We start from the raw sequence: 22,276 nt of genomic DNA, 5'->3' as shown, positions 1-22,276 counted from the left end.
GGTAGCTAGAACTTCATGACTACTTAATTAATAGATAATGGAAAAATAATAAGGAGTTTAATATAAATGTATCGCATTTGAAACAAATCATATTGTTTTTCACATGAGTAACTGAATGCTTCTTAATAACTTAAAATTCGCTAAAAAGCCATCACTTTTGTATTGTCTTATGAGTTTGTCCCTGCATTTAGGAAGTAAGTGACCTTGAGCTCACTTTCTCTTGTTTAATGTACCCTTTTAAACGTGTGTATTTTTTCATAAAGTATCAACTTTCCCCTTTACACTCTTCACTATGCAATTGAAAGAGGATGGATAGAATGTTTCTTCTAACTTGGTTTTAAATGGAAGGTTCCTCTGCCCTCCTTTAATAGGGAGGTTGAGGAACCTACAGTTAAGTTAATCGTATTGGACATGTACTTGTTTCTCTGTATCATAACATGGTAGTGATCATTACAAAGCTCTGGAATGGATATACGTACAAGGTATAACTGAAAAAATCAAAAGCTCCAAGTTCTAATAAAATACAGTCAGGGTATCTGCTACAGAAATTGTAGGTGGTTGATGCAAAGACAAGTGCCACGTGACCATTAATTATAGATTAGCCAGTTCTTGAAGATATAACATGAATGCTAAAGAACAATTTTTGTGGCTCTTGATAGATCATCTAATTTACATATGTTATGCTTGTTGATGTCATATTGTAATGTGGCTAAAATGTGAAAAGACAAAATGAGCCAATTCTATTGGAGAGGAGTTGAACAAATGATCACCTTGTCTTCTCAGAGAGAGCTATGCATTAAAGCAATAGCTCTGTGGTAAATATGAATATTCATTGTAAGTAGTTTTGCTAGCATTTGATAGGAAACACATCCCAAGAGATGGATTTTGTTTGATTATCCCATGCAGGGTGACCAGAAATCCTGTTTTTAAAGGGACAGTGCCATATTTAATTTCTTCTGCAGGTGTTCCTACTTTTCCTTAAAAGTTGGCAAATTGTGCTGTATTGTCCGACTCTCCCCTCCCACCACTACCGATGCATCCTACTGCTGGCGAGATCCTTTCTCAGCAGTTGCCCTCGCAGTGGCTGATGAGGGGGTAGGTATGCAAAGCTACTGGCTGGGCAAAGCTGTGGGTTGGGCACAGGTGCAGCGCGCAGTGTCAGCCATGCCCTCTTCTGGTCTATCACTGCAGTCTCTGCTGTGTGCCAGCTCTTGGCCAGAAGGCCCACTGCCATGCTCACCCCATTTCCAGCCACCACTGACTGCTTGCTGCAATGGATGGTAAGTGCGTGGCCAGCAAGTGGATGGTAAGAGGGTGGTCAATTATGTGTCACCTCAGTTACTCACCTATTGGCCCTTTACATGTTCTCCGCCACTCCCCTCCCACTTACATATTTCTCTTATATGTCTTCTCCCTGCTGGGTCCTTTCACCCCCTCAGCCCTGCTGCCACTCCTTATCCTCTCCTCCCCACCCCGTTGGGTCACATCTAGCTCCCAGCACTGTGGAGAGAACCAGCACTTGGCCATATCATTCAGCTCACCAACAGCCTGGCTCCTTCCATCCCCTACTGCCTCTGGCTGGGCTGTCTGCTTTGAAACGCTCAAGACCTTTTGGCCTGTGATGCTGTGCAGGAGTGTCCAAGCCAAGCTCTGGAGTGGTGGGGAAGAAGCTGTTTCCAGCCTAATAATGTCCCAACCCTACAGGCTTCACAACAGCCCCCTGGGCAGGGGCCCTTAGAACATTCTTCACATTCTGCCCCATCACTAGGTCCTGGCCCAGTCTGTTCCTTAGACACTGCTGAGCCACCTCACTCTGGATAGGTTCACTGGAGATCCTGCAGTCGTGTTCCTTGTACCCCATTGCACAACGCATGTTTGGAGCTTTAACCACTTTCTTCCCCCACTGTAGCCAGGGGATAAGAGGTGCCTGGGTTATGTTGGTGGCCAGCAGCAGATTGTAGGTATTGGTTGCGTTTCTAGGGGCAGGAAGGGACAAGGTGTGTCTAGCTATGGGGGAACAGTGAGGATAGGAGAAGGGATGACCTCTGCAAAGACATGAGTCAAGTCATTACTGCCACCCACCTCCACTCCCTACACCTGGAAGCTCTTTCCTCTTGCACAGTGCCAGAAAACTGCTGCTGGCCATGATCTTCTGTGAACACTCACAGAAATCTGGAGAGGTTGGTCTGTGACCCTGTCTGCCCCCCGCAGGTTGGCTCAAGATGTGGCACCAGAAACCAGGATAGGTGGGTCCATCCTGGGGGCCAAGACAGGCACAGGGAAAGTTGACTCAAGTTGGTCGGCTACTCCTATCCTCATGTGAGAAAAGTATATGTGTGTGTGTGTGTGTGTGTGTGTGTGTGTGTGTGTGTGTGTGTGTGTGTTGAACTCCCTTGACTCATTTTACCAGGTGTTGCATATGCAGGATAGGTAAATATGGTCACCTGAATCCTGTGAAATAATCTTAATGCAAATGGGTGAATTGGAAGGAAATAGTGAAAGAGGCATCAGACACCAACAGACGCTGAGCCCACAGTTATTGATGGTGATGCTGAAGTCTCTGAATAAGAGAGAAAACCAAACAAAATATTCATTTAATTTTGAATTTTAGGTTGTGTTATGTTGAGTCTCACCTAACAGGTTTAGTGTTGGGGATCTGGGAAAGAAATATGCCTTTTCCCCACTTCTTGGTACGTTGTAGTTCCTTGGTTTGAAAGAATGAAATAACGCTGAGTTATACAAAACTTCCAAAACTTGGCAACAATCAGATGACAGGTGCTCCTACTTTTTAGCTTTTTAAGAAGTCTTTGAAATAACTCTAAATCCCTTTCCGCGAATATGCATTGGCATCTGTCACTTAAGTTCTGTGTCCAGCACTGAAGAGTGTACGTTGTCTTCATCATTTCTGTACAATGGCATGATGCCGAATGGCCCCCTGAGATGATGTCACATTCTTCCTAAATCAGAAAGTGGAATAATGAAGACTTCTCTCTTGCTTAAAGTACAGTCTCATTCAATATTCTTAGATATTTTCAATCTTAAATTTGCTGACTGTAACATGTCCAGAAACGCCCAGCCCCTTGACCTAGGGCGGGCGGCAGCAAAAAGGGGGTTAGAGCACCAGCCCGTACTCAGTTCGGGTGGTCAGCGGCTCACCGCTACAACACCATACAGGCCCCCAGCCCTCAACCTAGGGAGGGGCCGCAGTTCACAAGAGTAGTATAGTTCTGGGCCCAGCCCTCAGTCCAGGGCAGGGCAGCAGTTCACAGGTAATAGTACAGTTCTAGGCCCAGCCCTCAGTTCAGGGTAGGGCAGCAGTCCCAAGTACTAGCACAGTTCTGGGCCCAGCCCTCAGTCCAGGGCAGGGCAGCAGTCCCCAAGTACTAGCACAGTTCTGGGCCCAGCCCTCAGTTTGGGGCAGGGCAGCAACACAAGGTTTAACCACAAAGCCCAACCCTCAGTTTGGGGCGGGGCAGCAACCCAAGGGTTTAAGTGCAGGCCCAGCCCTCAGTTTGGGGCGGGGCAGCAACACAAGGGTTTAAATGCAGGCCCAGCCCTCAGTTTGGGGCGGGGCAGCAACACAAGGGTTTAAATGCAGGCCCAGCACAGGCTGGCCCTGTCAAGGAGGGGTGGGGGTAGGGGGTCGCAGGCCCTCCCACTCCACTGCGACCCGGCCTGGGGCCCTGGGGGTCGCTCACACGCAACCCCGGCAGTGGGGATCTAGACCGCAACACACTGCCATTGGTTCGTGTGCGTCGTTCCCCGGGCCACTTCCTACCTCACCCTCTGCTGGCGGAAGGTCCCGGTCCATCTGGTCAAGGGGTCCCCCTAGGTCGGTCTCCGCCGGGTCATCCACCTTCGGGGGCTCCGGCCAGTCATCCATAACAATGTCGTTAGGGTAGTCGGGCGGTGGTAATACAGGAGACGCGAGGCGATCCTGGGTCTGAGTGCTGAAAGGATCCGCCAGGACTCTGGGGCAGCCCGCTCCTGGGGCCTCTTCCAATGCGGGGGGTATCTGCCGGCGGGAAGGTCCTGGTAGGTCTGGGAAGTCCAGGTAGTCCCCTTGGGGCATATGGACCCGGGATTGCTTGGAGCCTCTGGGGGCCTGCTCCTCCAGCCTGGCTGGGTGGCCGCAGGCCCTCTCCCTTTGGTGCCAAGGAGCTCGTGCAGGCACATCCTCCCTGCCTGGAGGCCCAGGCCCGAATGGGTCCTGAGTCCCGCCTTTGGCCCTTCTAGCCCTTGGCCCCGCCCTCTGAGGGGCGGGCCTCTGGTCTCCTGGCTCCGGCCCCGCCCACCAGGGCCTCTGCATAGTCTCCCCTGCCTCCGGGTCTGCAGGAGGCCATACTGACTCACTACACTGACATCTTGCATTTATCCTCTTGTAAATTCTGAAGTAATCAGATATCAAAGACACTTGACTGGTAGTGTGAAGAGATGGTCAAAGAGTTGAATGATGAGTGCTTCTGGTACTATAAGACTATCCATCAATCAGTTCTGCCAGGAAGTTCTTTTAAGAAAGACGAGAATGGAACATGACAAAATAATGCATTGAAAAATATATCTGAAGGAGGTCCATTTCAGCATTCTTGGACTAGTTCATAATGCGTAATCAATTATGTATGGTTTAGAAATGGGGATGCTCAAAGGTGTCTTGCCACTAAGTCTAAAAATGAATTCAGAAATTGGAAACAAAATCCATTTTGTCAAATTAAATCTTTTTCAGTTCCATCACCATTAGCAGAAGAGTGTGGTTAAGTGCACACAGCTGAAATAAGTGAAACCCATTAATGTGGTCTAGAAAACATCAAAAAAGTGAAACATTAATTTGTGCTAAGAAACATAACATTAGTACTGCTGACTTTCTGATGGTCTCACATTCTTAAATATAGTTTGACTTCAGTTCTTAAATAGTCTTCATGGTGTGAGCTGGAGGATATTTTCACTACTGAGTTCAGCAAACATGGAATTCAGATGCTCACTTGGACATCTACCACATTTTCTTTAACAATGAACTTGTTGCAATAGTGTTACTGTAAATTTAAGGGAACAAAATGTAATGGCACCACAAACACATGTAGTAGAATAGCGTAAGTTTCAAAAGTGTTCGTTAGAAAATTAGGTCTAAAAGTCTCATCTTTTGAACTATGTCCAAGGGTGTGTCTACACGGGCACAAAGCTTCAAAATAGCCATGCTAATGGCCATTTTGAAGATTACTAATGAGGTACTGAATTGAATATTCAATTCAGTGCCTCATTAGTAATCTTCCAAATATGGCTATTTCGAAGATTTGTGCCCGTGTAGACACACCCTTGGACATAGCTCAAAAGATGAGACTTTTAGACCTAATTTTCTAATGAACACTTTTGAAACTTAGGCTATTCTACTACATGTGTTTGTGGTGCCATTACATTTTGTTCCCTTAAATTTACAGTAACACTATTGCAACAAGTTCATTGTTAAAGAAAATGTGGTAGATGTCCAATATTACATACAGCTCTTCTATGCTTTTTAGAGTAGAAGGAATAGTACTAAATTTAGATGGATTGTTTAGAGGTATTGGAAGAAAGGATTTCTTCTCTCATATAGATCAGTGTACAGAAAAGAAAAAAACTAAACTCTTATCTGTTGCATAGAAATTATGGACTGAGTGTATCTCATTTTTATTTGCGTGTAATAGTTTTATTCTTTTACTTTGCCGTATCAACATGCTGAATTACTTCACAAGCATTCAGCACAGAGGGCACCTTAGGTTATATTGGAGGTTTTTTACGCAGGGAGGGAGAGCCGTGTAATTACTGTATTGGCCTGGGTTCAGTTCCCAGTTCTGCACAAACTTTCTATGTGCTCTTGAGTACATGACTTGATATCACCCTGGCGATTACAATACAGTCCTCCTCCTCCTCTTTATCTTTGTAAAAGATGAGCGCAGAAGGGCCTAACTCTCAAATGTCAGTACAGCGCTTAGCAGAATGTGGCCCCAATCTCTGTTAGATACTTTAGGCATTACTGCAATACTAATTAATTATTAATGTATAATCATTACTTAAAATTACAGAGCTCCTCAGAAAGTGATTGTGTATTCATTAGCAAAATAAGATTTAAATGAAGTGTTAAGAATGCTTTTAAAAGGCCCCCTGGGAGTAGGCTTCATGCTAACAGACACAAATTTTTGTAGATACAAAGGGTCTATGGATGCATTCATTTACCTCTGTGTTGTTCCACTGAAGTCAATGGGGTTGCTTGGGCAACAGTTTGTATACAGAAGTTTGAACAAACACATAAAGTCCATCAGTGCGAGAGAATGACACAGAAGGCTGCTGAAGAAACACAGTTTTCCCTACGCTGTTTTTTTCTATTCCACACTTTGCCCTACTAACTAGGACATTTGCCCCGGCCAGTGTTTGACATCTGATGTCTTGCTTTTGTTTCATGTCATTGATTTCCACTCTTGGTGAATGTTACCTGCTTTGAGTTATATCAGGATGTGACATTTTACTTCATGCTCTGAGAAATCCTGAAAATACCACAAAAAAGTGGGAGCGGACACATGAAGGGACTAATTATGACAGTTGAAATGGCCCTGAAGATTTTTCTTCTAATCAGAAGTGACTGAACAAAATAACTATCATTTAGGTAGATATAAAGTTGTAGGTGTTTTTTGGAAAGCACTGTAGAATATGTGTGTTAAACATGCCTGTCTTGTTAATTCAATGAGATTTGTTGAAGTTTCCCCTGTGATTAAATGAGTCATTAAGGAAGAATTGTTATAAATGTGTTTCCATCACATTTTACTCTGGAAAAAAAATTCAGAGTACTTGGAACATTTTTTTCAAGTAGGATCTCAAATACAATTCAACGGAAGAATTGTATGGAACCAAAAAAAAACTATCTAGTCATTGGTTGGAGTATTTTCCAAGGACCCTAGAATCTAGATGCCAAATCTGGTAGTCTCCATTCAGGTCTTAGCTATTTTCTGAATTACTTCTAAACCATCTTTTGATCTCTGTTAACTCAGTCAGAAACCAAGGAGATGAAAAGGAGATCTTAACTTCAATTTACCCCTGTGTAACAGGAGTGAAGTTAGTGCCTCCTATTTGTTGCCCTAGGTATTAGCTGTGTATGCCAGTGCTGTCTTTTCTTGTGTAGTCTCTCTACCATCACTTCTATTCCAGGGACTCTTGTTGCTCCCTCCAGCTGTGCAGCATTTTGTATTCACCTGCTTTGAGGGGACAGAATCACAGTCCCTTGCTCCAGCCATTTCCCTGGGATGTGGGATGAAGTGGGATCAGGCTCACCCATTGCAGTAGATTCCCAAGTTACATAAGGGTTATGTTCCTGCGCCACCTCATGTAACTTGAATTCCGTGCAAGTCAGAGGAGCTGGGAACGAGGCAGCAACCTGGCTCCTGCGAGCAGAGGGGAGCCAGGAGCCAGGCTGCTGCCTGGTTCCAGCTCTCCATCACTCCTGGGGACTGGGAAACTGCTCCAGCAGGGGCAGCAGCCTAGAGTCAGGCTACCACTCCAGACAGGAACAGTTTCACCACTTCTGTCAGGGGTGGCAACCTGACTCATGGCTGCTGCCCCTGACAGAAGCAGTTTCTCTGCTCCTGTCAGTGACAGCAGCCTGACTCTTGGCTACCGCCTGTGACAAGAGCAGTTTCCCTGCTCCTGTTAGGGGTGGCAGCTGGTCAGTTTCCCCATTCCTCTGAGTGGTGGGGAGCTGATGCCTGGCAGCCCAGAGATGGGCACCAGCTCCCTGCCACTCAAAGTCGCATTAACCCGAGATAAGCACAAGTCAAATGTGAGTATCTCAGGGTTCTGCTGTACATTGGGTCCTGGCTCACAGATCCTGTAGATGTCTGCTGCTTATTGTGTCTCTTCTGACACCTCTGTAGAGCTTCCAGGGTCACTTCCCTGTGGTCCCAGCAACTTCTTTGCCCTTGCCTCAGGGCATCAGCTGGCAGATCCTTGCAGCCCACCAGGAGCTGTCTTTAGCTCCCTGGGTCTGTACCTATAGCACTGCTTTTTCCCAGGTGTTTGCTGCTTTCTGCCTGCAAGACAGCCAGCCTGCCTCTTCCCTCAAACTCCTCAGAGTGACTGTGATTGTTCTGTCTTGCAGCTCCACTTATATGGCTCTGCCTACCTCTGGATTGGCTGCTCCTATAAGCCCTTCTGTGTTTGGATGCCTCCTGTGCAACCTCCATGGGGCTCTGTGTGAATGCTTAACAGCCCAGTGTGGGCAGGTGCCCCATCACACACAGTTTATTTAGATAGTGGAAGAGCCCAAACCTACACTACACTTCTAACTATAGAGCAAGACACACACTTGCCCAGAAGCGTATTTGGTCTCCCAGGCCTGTGCTCTGATGTTAGTTGGCTCCTTTAGCCTGTGTGGAAACCTTTTAGTTTTGGGTGTGCTCCAACTGGACCCAACGACCCCCACCTGCATGCATTTCATTGCAGGGTCAGAATCTAATGTTGTTTAAATCAAATATAAACTCCACAAAAAGTCATAATAATTACTTCAGATGTATTCCTGTGTTAGGTAGAGAAGAATCTGACCCACTGAGTTCAGTGGATGTTATTCTCAAATAGAAACTGCAAGGCTCTTGTCTGTAAGACAGTGACTCCTCACCATTAATTTCCTTTTCTGCCTCTACAAGTGGTTAACTAGGTTCCTTCACTTTTTTTTCCAGTGTGGGGTAGGATGTGTTCAGTGGAGCCAAGAGCCTCACTGGGCCCCTGCACAAGATGGCTGGGGGACCCTGCTCCATACCCTCATAAGGTTTGGGGCCTCGTGTGACAGGGCAGGGCTGGGGACAGCCACCCAGACCTCCACACCATCACAGTAGCAGTGGAGGCAGCTGGGAGCTGCAGACCCTTTCGTATTTGCCATGCCCCAGGGCAACTGCTCCCTTGTTCCCCCCAACCCACCCCCTTTAGCAGGTCTGGATGTGTTTTAGGGAAACTTCTTGGAGTATGATTTGAAAGTGAGAGGATCAAATTTGATCTTAATTTCCAAAATCACAAGCCAGTCTGTTTTTTGTGATTTATTTAAAATATGCCTATGCAGCATTCTGGTTTCATGTTTCAAAATTTACTACTGTTAATATGGCTCTCAGAGCCAGTGTCTCAGACATAAGAAGATCCTTAACTTTGTGAAATATTATGGAAGGAGGATCACAATGGAAATGAAAACAATGTGAAGCAAGCATAGTTTTGGCTTTTTGTTAAAAACTGAGGCAATGACCAGGTATACACAAATATTTGCATAAGTGTTTATAACTTTCGAGTGAACTTGCATTCATCTATGGAATCTATATCAAACTATTTGCTATGTAAACCAAAGTGAAATTTCTTTTAGTTTTGACTGAGTTTTCTTTTGGGTTTTGAAGTACACTGAAAGCAAATGCTAAAGAAAAATCAGCTTATGAATCTATGAAAACAGATGCAAACAAACAGGCAAACACAAACAGTTCACTCATTACTAAACAAATTGAAATCCTGTCACATGCAGCCATGAACTTGCCATCCACATCCAAACATCAAAGTTTGAAAATGTTGGACTCTTCATACCCATTGTGATATATTGCCTTGATCTGTCTGAGTAGGTGTTAGATAGACCACCTAAAAAAATGTGCTATTTCTTCATAGAAGAGCTGTGAGAGCTCTCCTACAGCATGAGTAGTGGAGACCTTCGTTTTTGGGAACTGAAAGACCAGCAGAGAAATCCTGGTTCCATTTAACTCAATGGCAAAAATCTCATTGATTTCAAAAGTAGGGTCAGGATTTCATCCTGGGAAAGCTTCAGTCAAGTTCTTTTTGTGAGTTAGCCAGTAATTGTGTTTGTTATTTGCAAAATATGGTCTTCTTACACAGTCTACCAGTGAGAGTAGCTCCTGAATGCTATTTAGATGTCCTGGATGAGCTGTAATGGGCATAATAGTATTTGCTTCTAGCACTACAGTAGCAGTTCAAAGGGGTCCAAGGGCAAGCACCCTCTTCCCCCCATCACCAGGCTGGCTCTCCTAATGCCAGGTGTTATTTTGTGCTTGGTATTATCTTCACTATAGTAAGCTCATCTTACTCAGGGGGGTGTCCTCCCATTTGGAATTACATGGCTGTAATTTATGGTGGTCCAAGTTTCCATAAAGAGCCATTAGTCGTCATCAAGAGGCAGACGATGTCTGTACAGCATGATGTCAACTGTGAGCATTTCTTATTGAGAATTTTTTTATAAACAGGATCCAGGTTGACATTTTGTAAAAAGTCTTGGCTGAACCAAATAGCCCCTCTATTTATATATTATTTATGTAATATTTACTATATTATTATATTTTAGAACAGTACATCATCATAGTGGCTCCACTTGGGTGTTAATTGCCATAAAATAAAGCCAATAAAATAGGTTGATTCTCAACTTGCTTCTATGAAATGTCATGTTCTCAGTTTTGAAATTCCTATATAAGAAGCTGCATTTGTACTTTGATACTGTTTCATGGTGAAGTGTGAAGGTGGTCAAAATTTAAAGCATTTTCCCTGGATGGCCTTTGTAATCACTCTGCATAATTTATAGGAACACTTCACTGCCTCTTCTACTGGTAGTGGTCTAGCTGAGACCTGCAGAATAGTTTGGTTCTGCCCTCTAATTTTAAGAGTTGCAGTGGTGTCACTGCACTCTGAATCTTGCTTCTAGATCTCTTTTGGATTTACGCCTGGGCAAGGGCTTGGAAGAGCTGTTATGAAATCAAGAAAATCATCTGCTGGGGTTTCATGAGTTGCCCGCTTGCCAAGTTCAACAGCAGACCAATCTATTGTGGATCGGCTCTACCCTCACCAGGTGTAATGTCGTTTACAGAAGAATGACTACTGAGAATGTAAAGGAACTTAGGGATGATTTGGCCACACAAAGTTCTAAACAGAATGTGTATAAAAAGATTTAACCACTGGATGAAACAATTAGAAGATGATGACACCAGTCATTAGAAACACCCCCCCCCCCCCCCAGAAATGGATACTGTTGAGATGATTATGGGGCAATTTGGACTCCCAGAGTTACCCTGATTTCTCCTCCCTGCATTTTCTTATTAATTGTGTACTTTTTGAGTCTGCATCACAAAATAATAATCCAGGTTACACTCACACTTTGTGATTTTAATTTGTGTTTGGGAAATCAGATCTTGTTACAAATCTATCTGAATCTTTGAATAACCTTCGATACAGTGTGGCAACCTGACTAACGGTCAGATACATCTGATGCTGCGGGTGTTGTACAATACAGCTAATTTTTGAAGTAGATGTAGATGTGTATTCCACTAGCGTATGGCCATGCCCAGTGTGCTGGGAGCTATTGACTTTTGCCAGGCAGTACCTGTAGAGTTCAGTGCTTGCTTTTTTCAGTTTTGAATTTACCATCTTTCACTTTCATTGAATATCTTCTCTGTCAAAGAGGAACACACTGTGGCCACATGCATACACCCATAGCAGTCATAAGTGTGAATTGAAGCCAAAACGTTTGCCCTGAAGAGTGTAAATCACTTCAGCTGGACCTAAAGAGTTTCTTCTTTTATGTATGAGTAAGTAGCTGTTTATTATAGTCAGGGAGTTAAAGTTAGTTCCAGTCAATAGAAGTTGATGCACACGCATATTAAAGTTAATTGCAAGATCACTACCTCTTTCTGGGGACTTCTTGTTGCAAGCAGAAATGTTCATTTCGCAAATGCTCACTCATCTCGTTCACAGAAACAAATGCCACAAGCTACCTCATTAAAAAACAATGCTAATTCTTCCCTCAAAAACATCTGTACAACTTCATTGACTTTTCTGGTTATGGGTATTAACAGAAGAATCCAGTAATACTTTCAGTTGTGTACCTTAGTGCAAGTAAAAATTAATGAGAAAGAACTAGCATTTTTGTGGCATATCATTGTAAACAGGCTATAAGTCATGGGATTTTTTTTAACAAGAATATATCTGTTAATTATTATCAGTCAGAGCAGTCACGCAGGAGTAATAATACTGGAAGAGATGTAAGAATTATTCTGTTCTTTTGCATTCTAACTAGTAAAAGAAATGTTGAAAAATTGCTTTGTAGTCCTGAGGGCTTATTTTTCCAGCATTCTTTGCTTCACCCCTTCCCCAGATTGATGGGTCTTCTGAAAAACATTATAATGAAGATGGATTTGAAATGCTCATTTTGATCATTTGAGGTACTGGGCAAGTAGTTATTTGAAACCACTCTTTTTTTTAACTCAGTAATTCCAGAAATAGGTTAACCTTGTGAGGCAGAATCTCTGTATTACAATTTTTATGCATAACAGTCAACTTCCTCCCACATTTTCTGATCCAGTTAACATTTTTATGGCACCAAAGAAAACAAATTTATATTTATCACTTTATGTAATGCTGTATGAATATGAACAGTGGTATTGTATTTATGCTTTTAATGTGGCATATTCCCAGGTGGGACCTCACTCAATGAGATGTGGGATTCTGTTACTTAAATTTAAAACCCATCCGGTCTTTTTTGTGCACATTGAAGACTGCATTATAGAAGTCATAGAAATGTAGAACAGGAATGGACAAGACTGTGAGAGGTCTCCCTGAGAGAGGTTTAGTTTATCTCCCCCAAGTTGTGGTACTATTAAATATGGCTAGACCATCCCTGTATAGATGTTTGTCTTGACTGCTCTGACTTGGGAATGCGCTAGCCTGACCCACTTCTTTATGTTTCTGTATCTCTAAAACTGAAATTACTGAGAAAATATTGGTTATATGATATACACTTGACATCTGAGGGAAAGATTTGGCCCTGTCTCTTTTGTCAGTAGAGGTTAAACCTCCCTTGTCCAGTACCCTTGGGACCTGATCGGTGCCAAATGAGAGAGTTTTCTGGACCACGGGAGGTCAATATTGTCTAGCAGCATTACTAACACTTCCATTGCTTACTGGGATCTTAGAAGACATTTTGCGGGTAAATTATAGCTAAATAACAGCACAGACCACAAAGAGCCAGGACTGGTGGCTGTAAATAAACTTTATGGAACTATGGGAAACTTGGCCATGCCCATGATAAGTAGTTATCTGACTAACAATAATCATGCTGGGTTACGAATGCTCCTGGATGAGAGAATTCTGGATTAAAGAGGTTGAACCTGTAGCATGTTCTGATGTGTACCTTCCAGTGTGTGTTGTCCGAAATATCTAGTGTTCTGATGAAGCATGGCAAACAGCCATTTCCAAATGGAAATCCTAGCTAATTTGTCAGCCTTTCAGTGAAATAGCAAAATCATTGGTTTTTTGTTTTTTTGTTTTTTTTTAACTCATCAAGAATGTTTTCTAAAAGTCACAGTTACAAAACCTCTGAAAGTTCAAAATATCAGGAATTCAGAATTGGGATAGCCACTTGCATCTGTAATAATGTTTCTTGTTTTTTCTAAGCAAATGTATTGAAATTTAAGCTCCTTCTTCCAAACAATATTAGCATTGAATCTATGTTCCTGTTATTAAAATGACAGGAATAAGAGAATTACTGCTTAACCTTTGCTACTCTATGATGGGCAAAATTTTTGGACTAATAGTTCGTAGCTCAAGGTTCAGTGTGCTTCAATAGCAGCCGTGGGAATTGTGTTGTGGATGAAAAACTGGCATGTTGGAAGAACAAGCTTTATTCTGTAAAAGGAATAACCCAGGGTTAGAGTTTGGTGGCCTCCTCTCTGCTTGCTTGCTCTGTTCTCCCAGTTTAGTCAGTGGGGGAGGAAGAGCTCAGTGGTTTGAGCATTGGCCTGCTAAGCCCAGGTTTGTGAGTTGAATTCTTGGAGGAGGATTTAAAAAAAAAAATCTGTCAGGGATGGTGCTTAGTCCTGCCAAGAGCGCAGGGGACTGGACTCCATGACCTCCCAAGGTCCCTTCCGGCTCTATGAGATGTGTATCTCCATATATATTAATGCTGAGATCCTGTTGTGGGGGAAGGGAGCCAGGAAGTTCCTAGTGGTTTATCTAGTGGGTGTAGTCTGAGGTGAAAGCCTATCAATCTTCTATGTAATAGCAAACGTGCAATGTCAGGGCTGTTTATGGGGTCATGGGGGAAGAAGGGCACAGTTAGCAGTTGCCCTGGGGCTTATAAATTGCCACTGGAGCAGACAGCACTGGCTGGGTGAAGCCTCTTGGTATGGTGCAGTTTGGGCAGCTTTGAGGGCCAACTGTCACTGGCTTTTCCCCTTCCACCTGAGGCCCCGCTCCTTCCAGGAGTCCCAGAGCTGAGCCCTCCCCCACATTACTCAGGGACTGAGTAAGTCTGTCAGCTGCCCTGCACGACGCAGAGCATGCAAAGGAGAATACAGCATACCCAAACTTTTGGACAAAGTCTCAGGCAGGCTTGGAACAACCTCATTCATGTCCAGTGAACAGCAAGAGCAGGGGGCTACCATCTATGTCCACGTCTCTCTTGACAGAGGCATTCTTCCTTGTGGTGAGCAGGGTATTGCTGTCGACAAAAATCCTCCGTTCTGTCTATTTACTGTTGACAGAAAGCGCTTGGCCACGTGGGCGTGCCCTGGGTTTTGTCGACAACACCATGCAGTGTAGACATAGCGTAAGAGCGATGAGGAAAAAGATTTGAAGGAAGAACAAAAGGAAGAAGATGAAATTTAATTGAAATAGAAGTGTTATTTATCCATTCTTGACAATGGCAGGACAATTAGCCAAGGGGGTGGAAGAAAATGAGAGTGCAGTATTATGTGGAAGTTGTCAGTGCATCAACGTGTACTTGAAAGTTTTCAAGCAATAGTGTAAATGATCCAATAAGCATGCCACATTATTTGTAGAATTAGGCACATCCAGCTTTCCATAGGAGTGTAATGTACATGTGATTTGAATCATAAGAAGCTCAGCGCTTGGCAGAGTTTTCCAATAGCATCTTAAAGTTATTAGTAACCTCCAGCTAAGAGCCAGCATGAAGAGAGCAGTGTATCTATTGTTTATTGTTTTTCAAATTATTTCAATTTTGCCTTGCAGAGTAATCTTGTATCCCTTGAAACACCTCCATTACAATTTTTCCACAGAAAACAGCAAATTAACAGAATTCCTCTTAGCCATAGAGATTCCTTTTGTTGAAAAAGCGAGAATTAACCCTTAAAAGGACATGTCATTAAACACATTTACAACACACTTCTTTCCTTCTCCAGTGTGCTTTTCTTGAGAATGAATGAAAAATGGAGAACAAACACAGCAGCAGTGTTTATGTTTAAATAAAAAATGACTAACAAAATGAAACATGAGTAATATTGAGTGGTTATAATGTTAGTTATCAGTGCAAAGCATGCATATAACTAGACTAATTGTAGTGTTTCTCAAATTGTGTGATTCCAAATTTTAGTTTGAAATGTTTAAATCTCTGGCCTGGTTAACCTGAATTTCATGGAAGCTTTTCCTAGGTATTGCTGGAGCTCACATCAATACCCATGTAAAAAGTTAAAAATACACTGTGCTGTGCTTGCTGTAATCCTATTATTTGCATTAGATGAGTGTTATTTCAACATGTTATTACTGATACAGGTGATTTTTCTTTAATAAAACCATCAGGGAGAATGGCATATATTTCAGTGAGGCCATACACTTTTAAAGCAATCATTACTGGCCATGGGGGCTTGTCGGAAATAGGTTGTTGCCAGTGAGTTTTTCCATGAGTAATAATGCAGCTCTGAGAATCTGGTGGCTTTACCTCTGCATCTGTGTCTTGAATAGCATGTGCCCTCATTGTTGAGGGCTTTTTTGTTTTTAATTCTTGAAACCCACTTCATTAGGTTTCACTGCACTAAAAAAAATGCCTATGTGTCTTTGTGTTTGTAGGAAAATGTATTCCCTTTAAGCCAGATGACGTAGTGACTTAGAAGGCATCAAGTGGTAGGTGTCACTTGCAGGACAGGTTGCTGGCTTTCCCACACTGTTCCCCAGGATAGCACCGCTTTCCAGTACGGGCTTCCCTGCAGTGTGTCTGTGAGGAGCTCAGGGGTTGGCAGTCCGCTTCTGCACCATGGAACTGCTCTACTGGAGATCAGCACTGCTCCAGTAGCTGCTCTCATGCGCACTACTCATCTGCAGGTCACTGAGTTCTGTCCGAGCAGCCAGCATTCTCCAGGGACCTTTCACACTGCTTGTCCATGTCTCAGGGATTGGCATCCTTGGCTGGAGAACAGTATTGCATCAGCATTTGCTCCTGTTCTCCCAGCACTGTATGCTTCATAAGCCTATGCTCAGATCAGTCCTCAGAGCCTCCATCCATTCTGACTTCTTAGGTAGTGCAGATAGGTTACCAGATGGCTCAGTGGTCTCAGGCCTAGTCATCCCAAGGGTTGCGCATGGAACCTAAGGGCTGTTCCAAGTACTGTGCTTGGCAGCCTGTGCAGCAATGGCACCATCAGACTCCTCTGCTAAATGTCCTATCGCACCAGACATGTTCTTCCAGTTACCCTCATTGCCAAGATCCTCATGAAGGGCAGAGCCAAGGTCATTCTCATTGTGCCAGCATGGCTCCACCAGCATTGGTTTGCTACTCAAATGAGCCTCTCAGTGCTTTCTCCATGGTACTTGCCTCTATGGCAAGACCTGCTCTCTGAGGACCAGGGCTGCCTGCTCCACCAGGACCCGTCATCACTTCACCTCACAGTGTTATTGCTCCATATCTGAACATGGAAGAACAGTCATGCTCTGCAGCAGTTCAGCAGGTTCTCTTAGGAATCTGCAAGCCATTGATCAGGCAAATGTGTATGCCTGTGTGGACTAGGTTGTCAATGTGGGCCATGCAAAAAGGACTCACCCTGGTGCAGACTCCTACTCATACCACCCTTGGTTATCTTCCCCATCTGAAGGAGAAGGGCCTGGCGTTTGTGTCCAGTGGAGCGCACCTAGCAGTAATCTCTGCTTTTCATCAGCCAGTTCAAGGACAGTCTGTGTTTTCATATGACATGACTGTTGGGTTCCTGAGCAGTCTTGAGACATTCTTCCCACATGTACAGCCTCTTGTTCCCCAATGGGACCCTAATCTGGTCCTCGCCAGATTTACTGGACTGCCTTTCAAACCTACAGCCATATATGTGTCCCTTCTGCACCTGTCTAGGATGTTCCCATTCAGGACATTTGCAAGACTGTGCTGTGGTCCACAGCTCACACTTTCACTATGCACTGTGTTATTACACAGCAAGTCTGTGAGGACACTGCCTTCGGGAGGGCTGTGTTATAATCGACATATCCTCAGACTCCTCCTTCCACTAGAGATACTGCTTGCAGTCCTCTACGTTAAATGGGCATGAGCAAGAACTCGAAGAAGAAAAGTCAGTTATGCATTTCCATAATTGGTTTTCTTTGAGTTATGCTGCTCATCTCCATTCCACATCCCTCACTCCTTCCCCATGGTTGGATTTTTGGGTACGCACAAAGGGAACTGAGGCTGGAGGGTGCCCAGAGGCACCCTATACAGTGTAGTACTTGCACCTCACTTCAGGGAGCGCCAGAGCTGGTTTCACCTAAGGATATTGCTAAGGGAAAATCTTCCAGCACCATTCCGTGTGGCGAGCACACACACCTGTATCGAATGGACATGAACAACACTTCTCAAAGATCACCAGTTATAGAAATAAGTAACTTTCTTTTTCATTTCTCACCTATTTCTTTATTGGTGTATTTGCATAGGTAAAGTAGTATGAGCTCAGTTTAACAAAAACAATCTATTTGTTACTGGAAGGGAGGGTTTTTTCCCTTAAAACAGTTTCCAGAAGGCAGGAACTGTACATTCGTCAATTTTTCTCACTTCCTCAGGCAGGAGGTACTTCCCATCTGGAAAAGTTACATCTGTATAAGAAGAAATCCCGTCCCTGTTAGACACTGAAAAATGACAGCTGTTTGTTTATGCAAAGTTCTTTTGAACTTGGATCTTGCTTAACATTATCCAAGTTGGACATTCTGTTTGTCGTGCTGCCTCTGACTTCGATATTTTGCACAAATAATCTTTGTCAGGACCTCAAGTCAGTGGAGGCTTCCCAGGATCGACTTAGTTCCTTCCAGAAGCACACCACAGGGGTATGTAGTGATCTGTGCTTGTTTTGCATAGGATATTGCTGGTGCAGAATTAGAAGCTGGGATGGAATGTACAGATCCTACACAGATACGAAAGATAGGCCTGTATGCCACTTAGAACTTTCAGAGAGCCCAAATGTGTCCTACTAATAATTTGTAGTTGACACATCCTTCACTTTCTGAGGGCAAAATATCCCTGGGGAGCAACTGTGGGGCATATCTTGAGCTAATGTATATCATTATAATTCCATTGAAATCATAGTGAAAGTAGAAGACAGAAGGGTACATTAGGTTCTCCATGGAGTCTACTGGCTTTCATTGCAATTTCAGTTGTCCCAGAAATAGTTGTCCAAAGAGAGAAGACCCTTGCATGGAACTTGTGTGTTCAACCATATGACAATATAGCTCAATCTGCTGATACAGTAGAAGGATGTAGAACTGGGGGAAAATGATAGAACAGTGTAGAGTGACAAGGTGACAGGAGTGGTGAGAGAAGGCTGTGGTAAGGTCAAGAAACAGAGAGGGAGTCAAGAATGTAACAGGATTCTGCTTAGTAGAGAGAAGGATGGCAGCAGGAGGATATTGCAGGTGGAAGGATGGGCAGTATGACCTTGTGATATATGACATGGGGTGCAGCTCAGCCAGAGGTCTGTTTATCTTTGCACTCCCATGTTCCTGAATGTAAACTTGTCCAATGGGTGCGTGCTGGACACATGCTCTTATTCTGTCACTTAATGTGCTCTCTCTTGACTGTAGAAATTCTGGGTACTGATAAATTTGGACAGAACATCCTCATTTTTTCTTGAACTATTTCCAGTTTTAAATTTGTGTGCTGGCAAATGTGGTTGCTGGTGAAAACAGTGCAAAGAAGACATGTTTTTTCTGACTGAGGAGAATCCTTGTGTGTAGTAAAATGGGCACAACAGAGTCTGTACTCCCTACTCTCCACTATAAGAAACAGACATGAGCAGGGTAAGTGGCAATATGCCTAAACGACACAGTGCTCTGGACAATCCATAGCAAAGTGGCCTGAAGAGGACCCTTCTAACTAGAGTAATTTCAAGCAGCACTTAAGCTTTGAGCACCTTTCAAGAATACAGTCAAGGAGTTCCTTGCTCTGTTTTCACTCTTGCTGTACTCAGTCAAGTCTGGCTTCCTCTAGAATTGTTTGGGGCGAGAATTATCCGTGTGAGAGTAGTGACCCCCTATGGCCTGATCTATCTGGAGCTGCACTGACAGGGCTTGAATATCTTACGCTGAGTCCTTCCACTGAGCACAGAGTTCCCTCTGAAATCAGCATCTCCCACTAAAATCATTGGAAGCTTCATGTAAACATGATGAGCAGGATTTGGCCTCTTTAAATACATCCTGGACCTAAGAAATAACCTGAGGTTATTAGTACTGCTGGCTTCTGGTAACTGCAGTGGTGATAAGCATGTTCATAGGCTTATCTAAACAGTCCGGTGCCAATTTATCTCCTTGTGGTGATGGACAGGTATAAAGTCATAACAATTCCTGTGGTTTTGTATGTATTTTACATCTCTTGCTCTGAGCACTATTGCACTGCACCAGCAGAAATGCTATCACCTTGTAGAACTGGGTGATACAGAGAGGCCAACAGTTTTTTCTCAAGCCTTGCCCATTTTTCATGAGTTGCAAGTCCATTCTACTGCCTGATGATCTAACAAGATAAAAAAATAAATTGCTGGTAGACACCCGGTATTACAAAGCTCATTTCAGAGGTGCTTGAAATAATCGGCCTTTGGGAAGCACTTACAGCTGTTCCATGTTTCTTTCAGGTCATCAGATTTTGGAACATTATATACAAAACTGAATCTGCAGCCTGGGATTACTACAGTCATTGACAATTTCTACATTTGTCCCACCAACAAAAAAAAGGTATGTGGCAAGAAAGTATTCTTCTTTCCTAGAGATCCAGTAGGTCAAGCCAGAAAACTCTCCGAGAGGAGTTAAGATGCCAGTTCAGCAAAGCACATTCTCTAGCAGTAATAGAAAAAAACATTTTGATGACTTTCACTATTTTGGAAATGGGATATGGATTGTAGAGCAGGGGTCAGGAGCAGCATGGGAGCTGATCTGCATTGGCATGCGAGGCGGGGGCTCAGCCCCACCCTTCTTCCCCCATGCAGCCGGGAGCTTGCTCAGAGCCAAAGCTCAAAGCCTGTGGATTAACAAAAGATCAGATAGTGCTACCATCCACCACATGAATGGTAAAACTCTGCATCTTTATTTATTTATTAATGAATCTGTTTTAAGTAGGAATATTAGTGCCTTTGAAAAGTATCACCAGTACTTGGACCATAAATAGAGGTCAAAAGTTCAAATCTTGGTACTCTGCCTCGGAAAGGTTGCTGACCCTGTTGTAGAGGGACTCTGCAAGCAATGATCACCTTATGATCTTTTAATTTTTAAAATGTCAGTTTGGACAAAACAGTGGAGATGCCTGGGGGGAGGGTAATTTGTGAGGCCATTGATTAAGGAACAGAGCTTATCCCCCACAATCTGTAGCACCTCTGGGATCCACAAAAATCTTGGGATACCCTGAGAGAAAGGACCATCTGTATACAGGGCTTGTCCCACTGCATCAGCTTTTGGGCCTCCTCTTTCTATTTGTTTTGTGTAGCAGGGCAGCTGCATTTGAGCTCTACTCCCTGCTTCTCCCCTGTTCACAGTTTCTCTCTGGAGCTGACATTCACTAAGATTATTGCTTGCCTCACTCTGTGAACAGATTCCCAGCCTCCTGTATGTTCTTTGGCAAGGTCCAGGGCTGGGATGGCAGAGGCTGTGTAGAGGGTTGGCAATCCCTCCACTTGGGAAGAAGATGGAAATTCTTGTGCCAAGCTTCAGGAAATCTCACTCTACATCACTGAAAAGGTTTTTAAAATAACTTATTTAAAAATTTCCCTGCACTGTTGATGACATCAGTTGCATTTAGGTTAAGGCATGAGGAACTGAATGTGAAACAGACTATAAACAAAGGTGAAACTGATTAGTCAAATATGGCTACATTGCTGCCTGTGATGAACAGAAAGCAAAATGCAAAGAAACAGGGTGATTGTATGTATTTTTTACAATTGTTGCTGTTTTAATTATTCATAGGATTGTAACTAATAGTGCAATAAGACATCTTTGAAATAATAATTTTGTCTTTAAAGGTTCTTTCCAAACACGGTATAAAGTAGAAGAATTGATTTCATGCAGGCTCCATTGATTAGAAAGACAGTGTTAGTTGTATTTATCTCTTTGTTCAGCCTAATCAAAAATCACTGATAAACTCAAAGTTTATCTGGGGCTGGGTGGGTGGTAAGTGCTGTTTTTACTTCTGCTGGAGTTGTAGCAGGAGTCTTCTTGACCAGCTGAAACAGTAGATACATTAGATAGTATGTGTTTAATCTGCTTCAAAGATTGTAACAATTTTGTTAGAGTAGAACTATCGCCAGGCACAAAATATTTCTAAGTAGCATGCATGTCGGAGCTGGGCTCCGCAAATTATTTCAGGGCGTAGCAGGGTGGGATGGCGACCCCACTACCAGAGCAGGCAGGCCTACCTCCCCCGTCACCCATTTGCCGGTTGGCAGTCTCCCCGCCTCTCTGCCAGCATGGGCAGCCAGTGAGACTGTGGTTGTGTTGCCCCACCCTGCACCAGGGCCTGGACCTGCCCTGCCTTACTCCAGGGCTAGGGCTCTTCTGTGTTTGCTTGTTGCCCCACCCTGCATTAGGGCCTGGGCCAGCCCCACCTTGCTCCAGGGCTTGGGCTCCTTTTGATGTGTGCTGCCCTGCCCTGAGCTAGGGCCAGGGCCACCTAAAGACTGTTGTATCCAGCCCCCACCTTGCTCCAGGGCTTGGGCTTTCGTGGGCTTGCCGCCCCACCCTGAGTGAGGGCCGGGGCCATCTAAACACTGTGGGCCTGCTGTTGCCCAGACCTCGGGCTAGGCCCAAACTCTAACTCATTTCCACCAGCACCTGCCTGAGATAAGGTAGGGGGCTTGATCTGTTGCCTCTCACCCACCTGAGGCAAGGTGGGAACCTCCTGAATGAGTGACTTGGGGTTGTGTGGGACTTGTGGCAGTGGGGCAGGATGACTGCCCACTGACCCAGAGGGGGAGGAGCCCTTCCGGGAACCTGAACCGGCTACACAGGGCAATACGTAAACAAATAATAGAAACTTATTAGTGTAATTTTC

At 43.9% G+C, this 22,276-nt stretch overlaps 1 protein-coding gene across 7 annotated transcripts in view; it reads left to right on the top strand.

Annotated features, from left to right (window-relative positions):
* The window catches only part of SORCS2 (sortilin related VPS10 domain containing receptor 2), an 822,591-nt gene that overhangs the window by 454,097 nt on the left and 346,218 nt on the right, over nucleotides 1-22,276 (top strand). For all 7 annotated transcript variants that reach the window (XM_074992445.1, XM_074992444.1, XM_074992443.1 and 4 more), the window contains exon 3: nucleotides 19,872-19,971. In XM_074992445.1, coding sequence (XP_074848546.1) covers nucleotides 19,872-19,971 — 100 coding nt within the window. The remainder of the gene's footprint in view (nucleotides 1-19,871; nucleotides 19,972-22,276) is intronic.

Source organism: Carettochelys insculpta, chromosome 4 (assembly GCF_033958435.1).
Source record: "Carettochelys insculpta isolate YL-2023 chromosome 4, ASM3395843v1, whole genome shotgun sequence".
Lineage (NCBI taxonomy): Eukaryota > Metazoa > Chordata > Testudines > Carettochelyidae > Carettochelys > Carettochelys insculpta.
Note: the sequence above shows the minus strand (reverse complement) of the source record. Positions and strands in the feature narration are given on the sequence as shown.